The following is a 21,777-nucleotide window of genomic DNA, read 5'->3' as shown; positions in this document are numbered from 1 at the left end:
TGATTTGGTGTGGCTTGATTTTCCGTCTTTGAGTAAATCTGTGTAGTGTGTTGGATCTCTGAAAAGTAATACTGACTATAAAGCCTGAACTATTACATTTTGACTTGAGATTTATGACACATTAAATGTACTCATATTTAGATATATGCTATGTTAATTACCTGGCTGGTAAACAACAACCTTTTTAGAACTGATTATTTTGCATCAAAAACAATGGTCAATTAAGTTAAATGAATGATAGCCTATTATTTGTTAGTATGTTAATGTGTGAGGGAGGAAGGGCATGAAGAGGGATATAAGTGAAACTCGAGATTTTGACTCAATTTGATCTTAACTCAAAATTTTGATTTTGAGTTAAAGATAAATGACAAAATCTTGAAAACTATACATTTTTAGTTCTACTCAACTATGTACTTAACATCCATACATAAGTACAACATTTTAAATATTTGCCAGGGGAAAAAAGTCGATTTCTTTTTTAAAAATTAACTAAAGCATAGAGTCTATTTAGATTCCTTTAATTATTTTCAGTTTTACTGAGATAATTGACATCATATTAGTTTTAGGTATACAATATGATGATTTGCTATATGTATATATTGTGAAACAATTACCACAGTAAGTTAACATCCATTATCTCACATAGTTACGATTCTTTTTCTTATGATGAAAACTCTTGAGATCTAATCTCTTAGCAATTTACAAACAATACTATAGTCACCTTGCTGTACATTACATTCCCAGGACTTATAATTGGAAATTTGTACCTTTAGCCTATCTTCACTCATTTCACCCACTCTTCCCCCCGCCCCCTTCCACCTCTGGCAACCACCAACTCTGCATCTATGAGTTCTATAATGTTAAATTCCACATGGGAGATCATATGATATTTGTCTTTCTCTGACTGGCTTATTCCACTTAGCATATTACCCTCAAGGTCGATCCCTATGGCTGCAAATGGCAAAATTTTCTTCTTTTTATGGCTAAATAATGTTCCCTTCTCTCTTTTTCTATAGGTGATAGATAGATAGATTCCAATTCCTTATCCATTCATCTGCTGATGGATAGTTGAGTGGTTTTCATATGTTGGCTATTATAAATAATACTGCAAAAGCTGATTTCTAATAAGATGAGCCATTTTTATCCTACAGCTTCTCTGACTACTCAACACCTTAGAAAGCAGGCATCTCCATTTTGGTAAAGCATATTTGATATTTTTGACACTGGAAAACAACATCTCAGAGACCTAATTTGAATTCATTATAAAGTTGAATATTGAATTAACATAACCAATGCATTATTTGTATTTTTAGTTATCTTCCAATGGAACAAGGTTTAAAATGTCCATTAATAATATCACTTTGTTATAATACAGAGCACTGCATTTAAGATCTGTCTTTTAAATTATTATAAAATGATATCATTGACTATAGAGTTCTAAAGCATAATATAACAATATAATGATTACCTGTAATTAATTGAAATTGTTTAGTGTTGATTATTCTAAATTTGTTATACATTTGTTCATTACTTGTCTCTTTATGCTATTTCTAAAATAAATGAAAAACACAAAGACAACATGCTACTGTGCAAAGAGCACCACTGACAATCTGCATATATAAATCCTACTTATAAGTCACTCAGGTGAATTTAACAAGTTGTTCAACTTCTTTAGATTTCAATGTTTGGCACTAAAACACTATTCAAGTTAAATCTATAGGTGTGGAATTGTTTGGGCTGAAAAATACCTCAGTGAATAATCTAAATAGTCTTCTGTCCACTTGAGGAGACCTGTAGATACTCAGAATATATTGCAAGTGTTATAACTTGATTAAACTACTTAGTGAAGCTACATTTCCTTATCTTTGGGCTTTAGCTCACTATTTTCCCAGTAACCATGGTTAAACACATTGAATGTTTCACTTTCATGGGAAGATTGTTGTTCCATTCATACAATAGGTACAGATTCTCACAGAAAGAAAATGCTTTGGTCTGGAAGTATAAATGATTTTAAAATGAATAAATAAATGAATAAATAAATCAGTAAGATTTCATTATTTTGTTGGAAGTATTTTGTACGTGATCAAGAACTAAAAAAAACTATAGTTCTATCTTTTCATATGCAAATGTTCTAGAAACAGTTTGACAGAGTAGCATTTAGTAACATTCACTGATTCACTTATTCAGTTAATCATTCATTTTCTCCTTTAATTATTCATTCTCCTACCCAAGTATATATTGTTCCAAACTCTGTCCTTCAGTTGCTCATAGTCTAGTGAAGACTTAAAAAAAAAAAAAAAAAAAAAAGGAAGGAAAGCCCAAACTTGTAAATGAACGAATGCATTGAAGAATAGAAGATAAAGTGCATTCTAGGTGCTCTGGGAGCATATGCAGCTGTAAGGGGATTGTATGGAAGAGAATCAAGGTGGTGATAAAATGGCCAAGTTTTGAGGAATTACTAGAATAAGCCAGGTTCTAGGAAGTTTCATCATTAAGAATTTGCAATTCTAGAGATATATGATTAGATAGCAAGTAGGGTATTTGTATTCTAAGTGCATGAGTGCTTTCTGAGTTTTTATTTTTATTTCTTTTAATTGAGATTGCAGTCCATCTAACTTGCCTCATTAATCTCTTTCCCTCCCAGCTTTGACTTTTACCTATTTGTCTCTTTCTTCCATCTTTACTGTCTGTCCCTTGCTTGATTTTGTGTGCAAATATGATTTGCTGTGGTTTCGAAATACATACGGTCCAGATAACTAGAAGAAACTAAGAAAAGCGAAGAAACGTAATACTGAGAGTTTTGAGCCTCTTACTTGAAAGTCTATCTAGAATTGTGGAAATGAGGTCAGATAACAAAAAGATTGATTTAAGTAGTGAGCCTTTTTGATGGGCCACTGGAGGTCAATTCAGCATCTAGTTAAGGTTAAACAAAGCATAATCACTGAAGAAAACGATAAAACTCTTTATAGTCTGAAGTAAATACTTACAGATCTTTCAAGGGTTATGAATCATTAATGACAATAGATAAAATAATTGGCATTTGTCTTGGCCTTCCAAATAGATATTAAATAAACAGAAAAATAAAATGGAGTGGAAAAAAAAACCTTAATCTTAAATTGGATCTGCTCTCAATGCATGATTTTGTTAAGCTATTTATCCTTCCAGGGACCAATTTTTTTTTTAATCTGAAAAATCAGGGTGTTAGAATAGTTGATTTCAAAGGTCTCTCCTACACCCCAAGACTCTATGAACATGATTCTATGCCCCTGTTTTTATTAGGTCCCAAACATCAGATATCACGTCATAATCAAGGTATAAGGATAAATAAAAGAACCATATGATCTTGAATCAATCTTATTTCCTTTCTTTAGTTGACTGCTCTATGGAAAAGTTTTCTACTTCATAAATTGGAGATGAAGAGGAAAAACACTAATATTACCTTTATCATTTTTAATCAAAAGAATGTATGAAATATGCATTTGGCTACTATTCCATGCTTTCCATCAAAGTGAATATGCAAATATATAACACATGGAAATATTAGGGAAGCTTTTTATCAGGATGGAAAGAAACCTTTCCAGTAGAAACATTTTGGCCTGGAGGAGGTTCTTTGATCTAAGAAGTTGAAGCTTTTGGTGTTTTAAAACCCTTATAGTAGGGTTGTGTAGCCAATTTATATTAAATAATCCATTTGCTTAAAACTTTTCTAAAATCATAAAAAAAACCTTGAAAATTACTTGCCAATGAGATGTTATTGGAATAACCCAATAAAGGAATTATGGCTTCTACTTCAGTGTCCTCTACATAAGACCTCTGGCAAAATTGAAAACAATATAATCCAAGTGACAACAATGACTAAGCAGTTAGTCCATAAATGGCACCTAGCTGGGTAAATGGAAAATTCCTTGCCCTTATCTGAGTGTTCTCATTTGTTCCCAGAAGCTCAAGTCAAAGGATTTCTTTCCCTCACTCTCTATATTAAATTCATTTAATAGTCCTATTGGGTTTATGTCAAAAGGTACTCTGATTCCATCCACTTACCTACAACTTCTGTGGTTTTCATAGATCATATATTTAAAAATGCCACCCATTACTCCGAATAGCTTTCCTTGTTACTCTTTCTTGATAGATTTTTCATAGGATGCTTATTTCCATTTTACTTACTTAGTTGCTACTTTTTGTCTCCATCCACTAGAATCTCGGCACCATGACATGGGTGATTTTGTCTCTATTGTTCTATGCTGCAACTCCATATCCTACGAAAGTAGGCATTCCATAAATATTTATTGCATGAATGATGAACCTCAGTCCACCTAGTGTAAGTTCACGTCACTTCTTCACCTGGGTTATTTCAGTTGTCTCCACCTAGTCTCTTGCTGCCTGTCATAACCTACATGCCATGGTCAAACCCTACAAAAGCTTACCACTGCCCTTAGGACAAATCTAAACTCGCTGGAACAGCCTAGAAGACTCTGATATGAGCTCGTTTCTGTTCTCCATCATCAATGACCTTTAAACAAGCCAGGCTGGTCCCTAGCTTTGGCTTTTGGCATTGCTTTACCATGTCAAGAATCCTTTTGTCAGAGATCTCTCTGACGTTTGCTCTGCTGTATTCAAGTCAGAGCTCTAGTGTGTTTTCCTTAGAGGTAGAGCTACTTCCTATGTCTTGCATTTGTGCAGTTTGTGTACTTACACAAAGACTCCTTACTCTGATTCCTCCACCCTGAGACAACATGCCCTGCATTGGAGCAGCAACTGCCCAGGAAAGAGCTGAGTCTTAATTCTGCACTAAGTGGGTTTTCCTAGTCAAACCTTGCCACCATGGACTCCACACACTCAGAATGGACACATTTTTCTAATTTGCACAAAGCTTCAGAGGTTAGTGGAATCCTCCTTCATGGTGGCCCTACTCTTCCTTTTCTGTCCAATTTAGCACCATCTCTTTCCCCAAGGCATTGTCTGCCTCACCACTCTGTTTTGATGTCCCTACATTCCTGAGCTAAAAAATGATCTGTCTTGTTTGTTGATAGCCTGTCTCCCTCCATCTCTAACATAAGCTCTACAACAAGAGGGTCTTTGACTTCACTGTGGTCCCTCAGTGATTTCATTTGCACTAATATGCCCATGAACACTTACAACAAGCCAGCTAGGGCAGAGATTTATTGTTCTCTAAGTCCTTGAAACAACTAAGACCTATGTTAAGGAATAATTGCCTGTTTCCTGAGTACCCTCTCCATGAGATTATGTATAAGGGATGCAAAGTAGCTGTGTAGAATTTAACAGTTCATAAGTGGCAGGTATAGAGATGCCTATACTGGAGTAAACACCTCCTTGATCCACCCACCTCATATGAAGTCCTGAACTTCTTCAGGTGGTTCCTTACTGGTGAGGTCCTCATTGCAGAGGCAAATTCACAAACCTAGGATTATTATATGAGGGATCTAAAATTTTTGTTTAATAGATGGGATGGGAAAGGGAGGAATTGTTGATACTCGAACTCCTTCTACTCCTCTCTCAAAAGTGCATGGCAAGTGAAAGATACTCAGTAAGGAAACTTGGAGAGTGAAATGTCCCTACTTTTAATAAAGGACACTAGCACAATCACATGGCTCAGTCTAAGATATAAAACTATACATAATTTTCCTATTTGTTCAATTCCAAACTTTAAAAATATTATTCTACATGTTATAAAAACATTCAGCCTAGGAACCTTGTGCAATGCATACAACTAATGTTATTGCTTTAACAAACTTGACCATCATTTTCTTATTAAATTCAGATCTCCCCACTTCCTGTACTCATAGATTCACTACTGATTTTTATGAAACTGAAAGAATATACTGAGATTGGAATTTGTAATTATTATACACATTATGTAAATGAATTTTTTAAAAATGTAAATGAATTTTATTTAACTCAATGGTCACTTGCTAGAATGATACCATCTCTATTCCAGAATCCATCACTACTCATTGTTGGCAGTACAGAGGCTTTTCAAGGAGTTTATAATTTTCTGGACATACTCAGTACCTCCAGGAGAATGTAATAGTGGCCTAAGGAATTAAATCTCTATCAGGCATTAGAGAAAAACATCTCCTCAACATTTGTTTCAAGATGTAGGGGGTAGGTTTTAGTTGTATAGAAATGTTGTATGGAATCTCCTTTGATAAAAAAACAGATGAATTAAATTTTAGTGTAGTGAATTGTTTTTAACTTTATATCATCTGAATTCAGCTCATAGCCTCCTACTTGACTTGAGATTTCAAGTAATTCCATGCATCATTTCTAGCAGTGTAAAGAAAACATTGGTAACATAGATCATTAGAAGGAATGCACACTGCCTACTATTCCCAGTGGAATTTGGCTAAACCAAAAACAATCAAATTGATTCGTGTGAGAAAAAACTCAGAACAATAAAATATTGGCAGCTTACAAACACGCCATTCAGGTATTATGGAAATAAGCCAGCCCAAATCACTCAAGGAAAAAAAAAAATAAAGCCAATTCACTATGTTTGAATGTCAGAGGGATTTTCAGGTAATAGCTTGTAAAATAAAGGGCACCTTTAGAGTCCCAACATAAATTTCAACAACCTAAATCGTTCCTTCGGAAAGTAACAATCCTCAGGAATTGCAAAGGAATATATTCCTAATAAAATTATAAGCTTCTTCCCTGTAAATGAGTTCTGCTATTTCTGTCAAGTTTAATTTTACCTGTTGTTATATCTTTGTTTATGTACTTTCAAAGTCTATTTCGAGTCCTCTTGTGTAATTAGATGGGATACAAATTGTAAATTCATTATTGAAAAAATTAGTATTTGGAGTATTTACTGTGTTAGATGCTGCATTGCTGAATCCCCATAACAGCCCTAAAAACTCTCCTCATTTCATGAAGGCCCTAAACTGAGGCTTGAATATTTCATGGGATTTTCAAGTTTTCCCAGATTGTAAGTGATGAAGCTGAAGCTCTTACCACTTGACCCTAAACATACAGTCTTTATACTCAGCAGCCCTCTTAACTATAAAATTCTATTATTAGTATAACATTACATAAGCATTATTGATTATATAATGTACTTATTCATATATAAAATTGTCTCTGATTTCAAGAATATTCTCTGACATTATTTGGACATAAAAGAAGAATTTTCTTTAAGTCACATGTCATACTCGAGGATGATATATCTGATTTGTTTGGGTGCTCCCTACCACAATATAAATTTGCTTTGAGCTAATAATTCCTTTGCCAGGGTGACTTACAACGGTCACTATGGAGGCAGGAAGACTTCTGGATTTTCTTTCTCTTCTTCTTATGGTCCTACTTCCCCACTGTGTCCATTGCCTCAAAATGGTGCAGTCAGCCACTCTGGGAAGCATAATATAGTTGGTCACCGTCTTAGAGAATTTGATATAAACTAGATATTATATTTTTTGTGCCAGTTTTTTTGTTTTAGGAGTCCTCCAAATTTTGGCCTCCATTAATTTTTTTTTCTCGCCAGATTCTCTCTGTGTGGAATCCCTTCTTCCCATTTCTTTATCTGGCAAACTCATTTTACATCTTTAAACGCAGGTTACAGTTAACCTCCTCCAGGGATCTCTCTGCAACATCCCCTCTGTATAAATAAATTTCTCATCATCACACTTTATTATAGCAATCTATTATATTGATCTAAATCTGTTTTAGTCAGTATTTGAGAACTTCTTGAAGGCAGGGCTGGGGCTTAACGTCTTTGGTATTGACACATAATAAGTGCACATTGAAATGTTTTTAAAATAAAATAATGACTTCATAGTTCCTCCCAGAAAATCTAAAAATATTTTCGAGTGCAAATTATGAATAATTCCCTAGAAAGAATTTCATTTTGAAATAAATTTCTAAAAAGCTTATTGAGACTATAAAGGACTGTGATTTTGCATCACCACTGTTCATGAAAGTATATGACAAGGAGAAAGTGGCTTAGATTGAACAGGAACCATTCTATGAAGATATTTTTGAAAGCCTCAGTATTTGGAAACAATTAATTTATATTCATGGCCACTTGGATTTTAAACTTTAATCATTTAATGGACTCCTCCCTAAATCTAGATTCTTCCTGGATTTAAGAGCTACAAAATGTCAACCAACCTTAGAAATAGTTTTTCAAGAATAGCTCTCAAGCAAGACTTGGGAATGGATATTTACAAGTATATGTGCCTTTGACTTACAAAGAAGGTGGGGTTCAGGGTGGATGCTTCATGCGTTAGTTCCACTGGCAGTCATGGATTCCCTTGTAAAAGACCCTTTTCTGGCCCTAGGAAGTTTTAAAGAGGCTTTAAGCACCCCAAATCTGGAGCCTACATGGAAATTCAGCTCCATTTCTTAGTTGCTGAATGGCCTGAAAACCTGGTCACTTTAGTTTTCAAACTGTAAAGTGAAAATACACCTACACCCTAAGGATCTTACAAAGATTAAATAGCATAATATTTCAAAAACTGATTGGGATTGCTCTAGGCACAGAGTAAACAATATATAAATGTTAGCTAGGGAAAAATAAAGGAGATCAAACTTTTTTTAGAGTTCCCAGCCTCATCTTTTCTGTGTACACTGAAAGAAGAACTTGCACGTTGCAATATGTTTCTATCGAATATTGCTCTCAGGAGGAAAAAAAATTGATAAGAATACGGATTGATACTTTTCGAGGTATTTGGCCTATATGTTATGAGACAATGTGCTTTTATGCATACTCAAACATGCTCAAGAATGACCCTGGGTGAGTTTAACAACTGTAGGGAAATTCTATAATGAATAGAGACTTCTCTTTGGCATGAGGGTCTGGGATGCTTCCCTTCTCACCACCCCAGAGGGTGATATGTGTGCCACTTCAATTGCTCTGCTTGCTAATCCACAATTCACCAGAGCAAACTAATTTTGACAAACTCTAAAAAAGGAAAGCTTCCAGTAAGCAGGCAGGTCTGCTGACAGTTGATAATATCTAGTTGTCAGTGAGATTTTAGAAGGTGCATATGCCCACATCAATTCCTGAATTTAAAAGAAACACACAGCAGAAATTTGTGGAATGAAAATTAATGATAAAACATTTTGCAAGCATTTCATATGGGATCATATGTTAGTTAATGTTTACAGTTCATGGCCTGGATGGTTTTGGTTAATTAAAGAAATCACTTGGGATAAGGAAGCACTCAGAAACGATTGTGGGTTTTTATACAGTTCATAATAAGCCCAGAGACTTGAGGGAGCCTTTCAAGACTCTATAAAACTGAATATATTTTCCCTCTGGCCCATTATTTACTTAACTGCAGGTCATTTATTTTGGCAGAAGAAAATGTACCTGTTCAATATCAAAAGGCCCATGAATTTTAACCTTCTTTTATTGCCCTATTATATCATTTGAGAATTTTTAGTTAAATGAAAAAAAAAATGGTGATTTTTCTCTATATTAGGAGTCTTCTCAGCTTCTGTGATTTTAGTTTCCATAATTTAAAGTGCATATTGAAAATAAATTGCTTTATTTGATTGCATGTAGATTTTCCTTTAATGAAGTCCAGTAGATATATTTAACATTGTATATACATCTAGGAAAAGTAATATATTCAGAAATGGTTCTGAAGATAACGGAACCTGTGTATGTATCCGCTTAAAGATCTCAGCTAATAACACTTTTCTTATTGCATAATAATATGAATTTATACTTTGGATTATGAATTATGCATGTTGGGGACAGATCTAGCTATTTTAGTCATGGATATTAAATTTGTTAATCCTTTTTTATTTTCAATGCCTACTCCTACATTGTGTGCACAGGACAAAGCCCAGCCTTACCACCTCCATTACCAACAGTACAAGCTTCCAGACCCACTCCGGCATCACCTACTCTTGAAGGCAAGTATTTTATTTTTCCTAAAGTCTTCTCTGTTGTAGATAAAATAGAAGGAAGAGAAATAAAACAGTAATAGCAGAAACAACAAAATCCATATTTTCTCAAATAGCTTTAGTATATCTAAGCTGCAGTTTACTTTTCCTGAAATTACTACTTGCTGCTTTTTGGAAAACCAAAAAGTTCCCCTTGAGGCTTTATATTGGTAACTATAGCACTGGTAGCAGAGAAAGAAATGTCTGGGGGAAAAAATTAGAGGTCCTAGAATCTGGAGTATAAGAGAGAAAAACTTCCAGGTGGTCACACCTTGCTGTTACCACAGACTCCTAGATCTAGGACAAGATGTAGCAAGAGGAGGGCCCATAGAGCCCTGTAAAGTACAGAGCCTACAGGAGGTGCCCTGGTTGCTGGCTTCTAAGGGTTGTGCCAATTACCACAATGTGGTAAGAACCAAAAAATAAGTCAGTGCTGAGTACCATGGGAGCTTAGAGAAGGGAGGGCATAGCTCTTGTTGGAAGAAGTGAGGAAGACTCCAGGAAAGGCTTCTCTGCAGAGGTGGTTGTGGAGCTAAAGTTCCAAGAATAGGGAGGGATAAGCAAGGAAGGCAAGAACATTACCAATAAAAGAATTGGCATATGCAAAGCCATGGGGATGAGAAAGAAAGGGATTTAGTCCAGAGAAACATAAGTAAGACAGCTTGGAGAGGGGCTGGGACAGCTCATAGAAAGGCATGCAAAGTATAGGTCATGACCTGCCTTGTAGGCTAAGCTTGGGATTGATTTTTTTAAATTATTTTTTTAAAGATTTTATTTATTCATGAGAGACACAGAGAGTAGAGACAGCGAGAGAGACAGAGACACAGGCAGAGGGAGAAGCAGGCTCCATGCAGGGAGCCCGACGTGGGACTCAATCCCAGGTCTCCAGGATCAAGCCCTGGGCCAAGGGTGGCGTTAAACCCCTGAGCCACCCCGGGCTGTCGGGGATTTATTTTTATCTTTAAATTATTATTATAGAACATTGAATAGTAAAAAAAAAAAAAATCTGCAATATACTCAGCCTTCAGATACATTTACCAAAATTTTTCTTTTCTTGCCTATCCAAACTTTCTCTTCTTTCCTTTCTCTCTTCCTTTTTTTCTCATTGTACTTTTTTTATTTCTTTTGCAAATGTCTGACATTGTGCTATTTCACCCAGCTAAGGAATTTTTATTTCCTTTTAAAATTTTTGACACATTTACATGGTTCTAAGTTTAAAAGTTACAAAAATGATATAGGGTGGAAAGTCTCCTCCCAGCCTGATGCATCAACTACCCAGTTCTCCTTACAGGCAACCAATGTTTTTTGTTTTTTTTTTTTGGTTTTTTCCCCCCCTTCCAGAGAGATTTTGTACATATACAAGCACAAATATTTCCTCCTCAGCTAAGATATTTATTTTTTTTTTCCAATAGAAGACAAGGAATTCCTCATGGATGGGACACACGTTCATTTTAAAAGATCAATTTGACTGCCCAATATGACTGCCATCCTGCTGGGCTAGACAGGTGTCATGACATTGGTTACAGACACTTGAGAAAATAACCCAACCCAGTTACAAAGCCGGAACTAAACACTACTGTTATGGATGGAGAAAAGCAGATAGATCAGAAAAGCATATGGAAAGGCCATCAATTGGTCAAAGTATCTGATTAATATAGATGCTGAAATGCAACAAGTGATAAGAATGACTCCAGCTTTCTGATTTAGATATCCAGGTAGATAGAAATGCAATTAACTAAGACAGGAAACCACTGAAATAAAATAGGCCTGAGGAGGAGAAGCAGAAAGTTGATGGGTTCAAGACAGACTGGAATATGACAGGTTCCCATGGGATATCCAGGTAGGATTACTGAGCAGGCCATTCTAAATTGGTATATGGAATTCAAGAAAATATTATATGGCTGTTATTTAGAATTATTCGTTCATGTAACCTGTCCTCTCCTCTACACCTTACGGATCTTCTGTCCCTCAAACTCCATTCCCAAATGAAATCTCCAATAATGAGGAAATGTCTGAGAAGTTCAGTTCATTTCATGTATCCTCCAAACCCCTTCTACAAAGGGGACCCAGGCATTATTGATCATTTCTTTTATGTAGAGAGATGGTGGGAACCCGGTGTCTTTGAAAATAGTATAGTGCTTTATATATAGCTTGTGCTCTTGAGTCACACAGGTCTGGATCCAAATGCTGGTTCTTTTTCTACCTGGATGCACTTAAATGGAATAACTAAGGTTTCAGTCTCTTTATTGGTAAAACACAGATACTCATATTACTTATCACAACGAGGTATTGTAAAGACAATAATGATTGTAGTTTTTATTATTGTGATTGATATTGATGAACTTAGGAAGTTTTATTATAGTAAAGACTATGATGATTGAAGTTTTTATTATTGTGATTGATATTGATGAACTTAGGAAGTTCTCTTTCTTTGCATTTTATTGACTTAACACAACTTTTCACAAAGAATAGTTTGCAGATCACTAGCACCAACATCAACTGTGAAGCTTGTTAAAAATTCATATTCCTGCCATATCTTAGATCAAGTGAATCAGATTCTCTGGCAATTTAGAGAGGAAAGACAAATCTCTATTTAACAAGCTCCTCAGGTGAGTCTTGAACACATTAAATTTTGAGAACTTTTGGTTTATGTCCATGTGCAAAAACCCTTACAGATCTAACCAATTACTTTACAGCAAACATGAACTTGGTAGCCTGTTTCAAATAGCCTTTTCTCCATTTTATTTTAATTAAATTAATTAAATCTGAATGCCTTGGTGAGAGATGCATTATCCAATTGACCACAGATCCAGTGATCCTTTTAGCGATAATTTATGTTTCATATAGTCCATGGTCAGGGAAGAATTTGGGTAGCTGGTCAGGTGATGTTTTCCATAGGTCATGTTTTGACATTAGCATGTTCTATGCACTTTCTGGCCAGATCCTGACCAAATCACACCTATAGCTAAGCTCTCTTCAACCCACAATTATTTTTAATGTTATGTTTTCTATACTTACATGCATTTTACATTTGAGATTTCAAAACCCCGTAATGTAGATATTATTAAGGCTTAACAAATGTAGGCTTAGAATTTTATTTATGCTAAGTTAGTAAATAGCAAGTCTGGGAGTCCAGCCCTGAATTTCTATGTTTATGCCGAAGGATCTTTCTAGTATATTACTATGCAGACATCAACATTTGAGGATCCTACCTTCATGTCTTCTGAGATATCAACAAGTTTTAGAAGACAAAGACATAAAGTTTTGTGCTTTAGATTTCATGCAGTTCTGCAATAGAAACATCATCCTCTGACCTCAGTCTAGAATACCCTAGCAATGCTTCTCAAGGTGTAATGTGCACACAGGTCACCTGGGGATCTTGTGAAAATGTGGATTTGGATTCAGTAGGCCAAGGCTGGGGCCTAGGATTCTGCATATCTACCAACCTCCGAAGGATGGCTAATGTTGTTGATCCAAAACTACATCTCAGTAGCAAATCCCTACATGATTTAGAGGGGGGTGGAGAGCAACTGAATATTTCTTAAAATGCCTTTATTTTAGTATTAGTCACCTGAATGATCTGTAATTGGCCAAATGTCCCTCAGAAAAACTAAAATGCCACTCATGGAGAAATTCTGACTGCTATTTATCTGGGAAAGAACAACAGTTTTCAAGCCAACTACCTAAGCATTCTAGAAAGGCTTAAAAGAGAACAAGAGAAATGCCAGTGGGAATGGGGGGAAAGGTTACATTATACTTGCAAATTATAATAACCTATTGTATAATATGTAAAATATTTTGATTTGGCCAGCTACCCAAATGGAATGAATTAGTAGTTGCAAATTTTAAATATAAATCCCATATCATCTATAAGTCATTGCTGTATCAATATCAATCAAAAAAAAAAAAGAATTTGTTTGGTCGTTAGAGATCACAATTTAATGTCAAGTATATGTAAAATCTTGCTCCAAAACTCCAAATCAATAATATGCTTCTTGAATATTTAGAGAACAGGCCGAGGCTAGTCCAAGGGTTGAAACTTTCACCTCCCGTCCCAAAATGCTACAGACAAATTTTTTGGCCCACACAATTTTTTTAAAAATTTACTGATTTTTAAGTGTGGTCATCTTGAATACTGGGAACTTCCCATTGTCTCCATCAACTTACATGCATCTGCTTCCCCCATTCACTCCCTTGTCTCCAGATACCATTTCCGTGTGATGATTATGTGAGGATAGTTTCCTCTTGATATAATCATTTCTTAAATTCCTGATCAACCCTTGATGTTTGGTCTGCAAGGGCTGCCAGGATAAAGCACCACAAGTCGGGTGGCTTACATAACAGAAACTTATTTTCTCACAGTCTAAGATCAGAGGACCATGGTGGTTGGGTTCTGGAAAGAGCCCACTTCCTGGCTTGCAGACATCTGCTTCTTGCTGTCTTCACATGGTGAAGAGAGAGCACAGGTGGCTCTCCTTCTTAGAATGACACAGTTCTATGGGATTGGGGTTCTGCTCTTATGACCTCATTTAAGCTTAATTACTTTCTATTTTTTTAAGATTATTTATTTATTTATTCATAAGAGACACAGAGAGGGAGGCAGAGACATAGGCAGAAGGAGAAGCAGGCTACCCATGGGAGGCTGCTGCGGGACTCGATCTCAGGACCCCAGGATCATGCCATGAGCCGAAGGAAGATGCTCAACCATGAAACACCCAGGAGTCCCAAGCTTAATCACTTTTTAAAGGCCTGGTCTCCAATACAATCATGCGGGGGTTAGAGTTTCAACATATGGATTTGGAGGAGACACACAATTCAGTCCATAGTACTGAGTAACCTCTAAGCCTTGTTACTAATAAAGCAGCTTAAATGTCATCTCATACAATTAAAGTTGTTTAAATATTTCTTTTTTTGAGTACTCAATGATTTGTGTTTTGCCTATCCAACATACATAGTTTTTCACCAGCATAAATTCCCAACTTGCATCAGCTTTTGTATATGCTTGATATTGATGGGAGTTAAATATTTTTTAGATGTCTTAGCTGGACTCGAATATAACTAAATCATCCTGAAAGTAATAAAACAGAAACAGTAATCTCATCACCAGCAACTATTATGTAGCATTTACCTAGCTAGTAAGCAGATTATTTAGAAAAACTTTTTAGAACCCAGTTGAGAGAGAGAGAGAGACATCAGACTCACATTTCATTTAGCATTTGAACCATAAAAGCTTATATGCCTGGAGATAATTTGACACCAAACTGACAAGTGACTCTCTCACTGCCCCAGTGTTCACAGGACAAGGAGAGCCCATAAATAATAGTGTCACCTTAAGTTTCATTGGATTCTAATTCTGTTGTTGTTGTTGCAAGATAGACATAAATCAAGGAACTCCAATTCCCCAATTTGAGGCAGATTTTGATAGATTATTCAAGTGCTTGACTCCAGTTTATCTCCTACTAGAGGTTCATAAAACACAAAGTAGCAAATGTTTTGCCTGTCAGTCTGTCACTTGGAAAAGGATGTGTCATTTGCAAAGCGGGACACTTAGGTTTCCATTGTTCTCTTTAAAGAGTGATGTAACTTGACATTTCATTGTGGAAGCCAATACTGTGCTTAAGTGAGTAACAACGGTGTTGCGGGATTACAAGGCTTTTGCTAGTACCTCCCTTTAATTCCCAGAGAAGTCATTTTTACGCTGAGGACACTGGCACCGAGCAGCTTTCCAAGGAGTCCACGTTATCAGGCGGTGCTGAGATCATGGGCTTTGTCAGGGCTTGCAGATGTGCTGCCTGCGACTTCATTAACATAATTGATTAGGAACTAGGACATATTTAGTATTAATCAAGCTGTTTTTAGTGAGGCTGATTATGCACAGCCCTTGATGCACTATTTTAGTCTGGAACTTCCTTAGGACCAAGTTGCAAGAAAATGGCATTATGAAAAAAGGAACTTACATGTGGCACTGAAGTGTGCTTTTTGATTTGAGGAATACAGATATAACAGGTCAAAATGTAGGAGCTTAAACATATTCTGCATTTTTTTGTCTTTAGGTATAGACTGGATTATTAAATTTGTTCACAGGGCATTGGAAACAATTTACAATTTGATCAGTAGATTTTTAAAAATCATAGACCTTGTTACGAGTCTGCTCTGTTACAACTGCTCTCATGTCTGTAAGGCCCTTAAAAGCTTCCTTTATGCTTTCATGGCACTTAAAACAAAGAAAATACATTTCCCATGGCACTCAACTCCTTCTTGGAAACGTTGGTGTGCTTCTTATCTCAGGCTATTTGTTTCATGTCTTGAAGTTGTATCTTGCTTTTGTTCAGTTTCACTCCTCTTCCCACATCACATGCTTTGCACATCATAATGAAGTTTTTATTGCTTTAAATATTTGGATATGAAGGCTAATTGTGTATTAAATCAGTTGTTTCCTTTGACTCTGACTGTATTTTTTAGAACAGAAATCAGGCATTTTTGGCCGTGGAAAATTGGCTACAATAGCAATAAACAGATCTCCTATAACAACCACCTCAAATAATCATCTTGGGCATTGTCAATTTGCATTTAATTATAGACATCACTTAAAAGGGACTAACTCAAATATAATATTAATTCTCACATTATTTCAAAAAAAAGTATTGCATTTTGTGAGAGAATTCCCATGTCTACTGGGAGCTCCACTGGGCTAAAAAGTCTGCAAGTTCAAATAGTTAACCACTTATTTCATTATGGAACCGATCTATTGACTTTTCCCCTGAATGAAGTGGCAACTGTTATTTTACAGTATGGGTTATTCTTACCTTTAGTATGAGAGCCACTTTATCATCTAATGTTTATAAGAACTGTATTTCTCGGAAGGGATTAGCCCCTCACTGCTCTAAGACAAAATCCTCGGTGATTAAACAAATCACTATGGGCAATGTTGTCCATCCTCACCCCATCACCAAAAACAGCTGCTTCATAAAATCTTAGTATTAAGCACAGTTACCAGATATGATCCCATTATTTTCATTATTTTTAATCAACAATGAGAAAGGATTTTTTTCTTTCTCTCTACTCAACATGGACATCAAAACATCATGTATTTTGTTCTTATTGTGCTCTGAAGAATAGAAGACTTCCACCCATTTGTAATTACTGGACATTTAGTGTAAAAATTGCTACAACTTTCCTATGGCAAGTATGTGGAAGAAAGAAGTTAAGTGATCCCTTATTAAGTATGCATCTTCTCCTTAAAGTACTTATTTTTAAAGATTTTTATTTCTTTATATGAAAGAGAGAATGAGCATAAGTGGGGAGAGAAGCAGAGGCAGATGGAAAAGGAAGGAGAATCTCTAGCAGACTCCCCATTGAATGCAGAGCCCAACGGGGGCTCCATCCCAGGGCCCTGAGATCATGACATAGGCCAAACCAAGAGTCAGATGCTTAACCAACCAAATCACCTAGGTGCCCCTCTTTAAAATTACTTTTAATATTCCCTTATAAACATATAATTGGCATAAATAAAGCCAAATATAAGGTGAATAAATATTCTATACCTTGAATAAATAAATGACTGATACTTAGTATGGTGATTGTAAATAATATCATAAAAGCATCACTCTTAGGTGGGCAAAAGAACTCTAGAGAGAAGACCAAGGACTCAGCTTCTAATCACAGCTTCTCCCCTAATCAGTTGTTTGATCTTTGACAGATCAACTGACATTTTAGGGTCTCCATTTCTTTACCTGTGTAGTGTGGGACCAGAACTTGAATGGTCTCTTAAGTCCCTTTCTGCTTCTACCCAGAGATTTCAAGCTTACTATTTTTAGGCTGGTGGGTTGGTAATAAACTGCCTTGAGAGCAGAAGGAAGACTGCATGGTTTTGCCTAGTGATTAAATAGCCACTATTGGGGGTGTCTGGGTGGCTCAGTCAGTTAAGCATCTGACTTTAGCCCTGGTCATGATCTCAGAGTCCTGGGATTGAGACCCACCTCAGGCTTCTCACTCAGCAGAGAGTCTGCTTCTCCTTCTCCCTGTTTGTTCTCTCTCCTTCTCTTGCTCTCTCAAATAAGTAACTAAAATCTTTTAAGAAAAAAAAAAAGAGCTGCCATAGATATGTACAGTATGGTTGTGGTCTGGAGAGAGATGTCTATTTGTTGGGGCAACCAGGCATGCCCCTAAGCAGTGAATAACACTATGAAGCATTATTTACTGACATACAAAAGTGAGTTGTTCAGATCATAAAGGCTGTAAAAGTTAGGAGAAAGATGAGATATGAGCAAGGCAAGGCTATGCAATGAAATCACAAGACTTGCATTGGACCATAAAGAGTGAGTTGGTAGGATTTGTGTAGAGGAGAAAGGAGCATTATAAGAAACTTATTAGAAGATTATTTCTTACCATAGGATGCATCCGAGGACAATGTTCTACAGGAGCTAGTAATGTTTTATTTACAATTCTATTAAGCCAAGAACTTTATCACCTTAGCTCTTCAGTGAGATATATCCTGAGAAGCAAAGAGCATAAAATAATAAAATAGAAATTTGGCCCAGTTCTTATTCCATTAACTCTATGACACAATAAATTTTATTGAACTTTATTTAGGCCAATATAATATTTTTTCTTTATTTTGTGGTGAAATAAACTTATATCTTTCAGCAATTTTAATGGAATTGACCTTTAGTTATAAATTTTGGTAAAATATATAAACCAAACTACTTTCACTACTTATTTAACTTAGAAAGTTGCTAACACAATTGAATGAAATCATATATACGACTTAGCACATTTTCCCTTTTTTTATTGAAGATTTTATTTATTTATTTATTTATTTATTTATTTATTTAAGAGAGAGGGAAAGCCCAAGTGGGGTGGGTGGGGAGGAGCAGACGGCTCTAGAGGGAGAGGCAGACTGAGCAAGGAGTCCAACCAAAGGATAGATCCCAGGACCCTGAGATCATGACCTGAGCCAAAAACAGATGCTTAAGTGACTGAGCCACCCAGGTTACTCCAACTTAAATTTTCTAGAATAGTTATGTACTCAACTATTAATTGCTATTATTATTATCATTTTTTAATCATGAAAGTTCTCTTGTATATAATAAATCATTACATTTTATGGTACTTCTTTCATTGTTCTCTATAGAAGATAATAAGGCAACTGCACTAATTACATTAGTCACTATATGTGAAACTCTAGATAATTTCTTAATACAGGGCTTGGATCATATCCTGAAGAGTTTTGCACACACAGCTAAAGATTTTACACCTCCTCATGGACTGCATGAGCTTACTAAAGCCATTGAGCAAAGGAGAAGTATGATCTGATTTGCATTATAGATTATTGTATCAGCTATAGAAAGTCTGAATGGCTGAGGGGTAAGAATTGAGGGTCTGGAGATGAGATAATTATAGGAGGCTACTCCTCATGGGGAAAAATTATGCTACTTTTTTTTTTTTTTTAAACAATCCTACTTAATCCTCAAAACAACTTTAGGCAGTGAATATGATTTCACATCATTTTAGAATTTAGAGAAGATCAGAGAAATCAAGTAAATTATCTAAGAGAATATATCTATAATAGTGATAAACAGTTGACCTTCAAACAATGTGGAGGGAACTGACTGTCCTCCCTCTTATAGTCAAAAATCCATATATAACTTGACTTTGTGAAAACTTAACTATCAATTGCCTACCGTTGACTAGAAGCCTTATCAATACATAAGTAGTTGATAAGGCATATTTTATATGTATTATACACTGTTTATTTGACTTTCACCTTCCAATGGCTTGAAAAGGATTCTTAAAAACTGATTATTTATATATGTGATGGATGCACAAATATTAACATAAATATTCTCAGTTTTTCTCCCCCACCTTAACATCTAAGGCATATTCTAGGTTTACCTAGTCAGGTCCCAAGTGTTTGTTTCTTCTCAGAATATGCTAAAAAAGCAGAAAAATTGGAAGGAATCCAAAGAATTAAATGTATTCATGTTGAAACAGAAAGGGTTATTCCCCAGAAGAAAATAAAAGATTTGGATAATGAGAAAAGAAGTCAAGAGAAGCATATAGGAGATCCAGTATGGGCTAGAGTAAGTTTTTAGTGTGCTTTTGAGGAAGAGAAGGGTTTGGGGAGGGGGTAGGGAAACAGCTAGCATGAGGGAGGATTGGGAAGCTTGAATAAAAGAATCAATCTTTAGACTGTCTAACAGCTAACAACATTAGCTGTTTGAAAGACTTCAGGAAATATTTAAATTTATTTTCAAACCTTCCTCCTATTTTATTTTCTTTTTATTTTTTTAACCCTTCCTGGAATTTTAGATTCTTGTTTCTTCTGATTGCAACACTGTGGTAGGGCTGAACATGAGATAACACAGTTATGTTTGACCTAGTGTGTTAAGACAAGTGTAATTCACTTAGTATTGTGGAAAAGTCTTAATAACTGATTGTCAAATAAACTTTTTTAAAAAGAAACATAAAACCAAACAGGTAGAAGAGTGTCAAGAAACAGGGAAAGAGGAATGGGAAAAAATGGGAGTTTCCCATGGATTATGAACTATAAATACATTTTAGTAGACATCAAATATATTTCATAAGAAACTTGCGCCTCTAAACTTAGAATTTTCCCCTTGTTGTTTGGTTTTGATTTCCTATTATTGATCATTATAAAGACTGTGTGGTGAAAACCAGTAACTTTTTCTTATTGACCGATCTATAAGAGAAGTTTTTTCTCCTTATACACATCTGACAGTATAGCTGGGGCTTGCCTGTCTGATTTGACTTTCCAGTACAGTATTTATTTAGCAGCATTCCTGTAGCAGGGGTGGCACCCATGAAGCAGGAAACAGAAAAGGACCCATCTGTTATTTGTTGTCTCAAGTTTCTCTCAGAACTTTTATCATGGTATCAAAAAAAACCAAAACAAAACAAAAAAAAAAACAGCTTTTTTCCCCTGTGTTTTCATCTATAAAGGACCAGAGAGGAAGTAAAGGAGGACATATGAGTTAATGTGATCTATTAGTAGCTTTCTTATTATGGAACTCTGATTGGAACTCTCTCATGCTAGCAAATTTTTATCATAAAGCATTTTATAAAAAGAACTGGGTTCCTTCAAAGCTCTAACATGTAAGTACCAGTTTTTCTTTATAAAACATTTATTTTGTCATTTGAGTCAGCTTGACCTAAATGTTTCTTCCTATAATAGGATCTTGTTACAATTCCAAAAGATATTTTTCTTCCTCTCTAGAACAAAATGAGTCTTTAAAGCCAGGTGTTTTAGCCAAATGGAGTAAAGAGTCTTGGCAATTGTTCACGTAATAAAGAGTGGGCGTTGCTCACTTCAATTAGATGTGGATTTTAAATGTCTTTAAAAAATTTTTTAATGCTCTTAATGTTTTTAACATTAAAACATAATTTTTTTATCTACTGGAATAGACATTATAATGTGTAAGGAGGAAACCAAGGAATTTGTTAGTAGTTTGGTATAGTTCATGAGAGAAGATGAAATTTATGTAGCCCATGCGTTAAAATAAAGCTGAATTCAACATATAAAATGTTGGCAACTTTAAAGTTGTACTCTCTAAAAGGATACCTGTTTCCTTTTTAATATTGACGTCCATTAGGCATATTTTTTTTTAGATTGAAAGGTTTCATTTGAAAATCAGACTTATGTATGTGCCCAATATACCAATAACTTTTAGTAATTTTCAAGTCATATTATTTTTTTAAATAACTATTATGTCTTTTCAATTTATGTAGTAAATCAAGTCCTAACTTCTCAAGAATCTGTTATAAAAATAGCAGTATCTTTGAAATGACACTGTAAAGTGATGTATGTTTCAATTTTGAATGATAGCCAGCTTTCTCTAATATTGATGA

General features: G+C 35.3%; 1 protein-coding gene and 1 long non-coding RNA gene across 10 annotated transcripts in view; one reads left to right on the top strand and one right to left on the bottom strand.

The window, feature by feature from the left end:
- The window catches only part of TRDN (triadin), a 360,587-nt gene that overhangs the window by 137,447 nt on the left and 201,363 nt on the right, over positions 1 to 21,777 (top strand). Inside the window, exon 10 of the mRNA NM_001389217.1 lies at positions 9,802 to 9,879. Within this exon, the coding sequence (NP_001376146.1) occupies positions 9,802 to 9,879 (78 nt within the window). The remainder of the gene's footprint in view (positions 1 to 9,801; positions 9,880 to 21,777) is intronic.
- Positions 1 to 21,777, bottom strand: part of LOC102152099 — a 46,168-nt gene that overhangs the window by 18,440 nt on the left and 5,951 nt on the right. For 6 of the 9 annotated variants that reach the window (XR_005353871.1, XR_005353867.1, XR_005353865.1 and 3 more), the window contains exon 2: positions 7,260 to 7,365. The exons of 1 other annotated variant lie outside the window; for it this stretch is intronic. This is a non-coding gene — a long non-coding RNA (uncharacterized LOC102152099). Of the gene's footprint in view, positions 1 to 4,164; positions 4,257 to 7,259; positions 7,366 to 18,297; positions 18,404 to 21,777 lie in introns of all 9 variants that reach the window. 2 more of the 9 variants (XR_005353873.1, XR_005353870.1) reach the window with 2 other exon arrangements.

This window comes from Canis lupus, chromosome 1, assembly GCF_011100685.1.
Source record: "Canis lupus familiaris isolate Mischka breed German Shepherd chromosome 1, alternate assembly UU_Cfam_GSD_1.0, whole genome shotgun sequence".
In the NCBI taxonomy this organism is placed as follows: Eukaryota; Metazoa; Chordata; class Mammalia; order Carnivora; family Canidae; genus Canis; species Canis lupus.
Note: the sequence above shows the minus strand (reverse complement) of the source record. Positions and strands in the feature narration are given on the sequence as shown.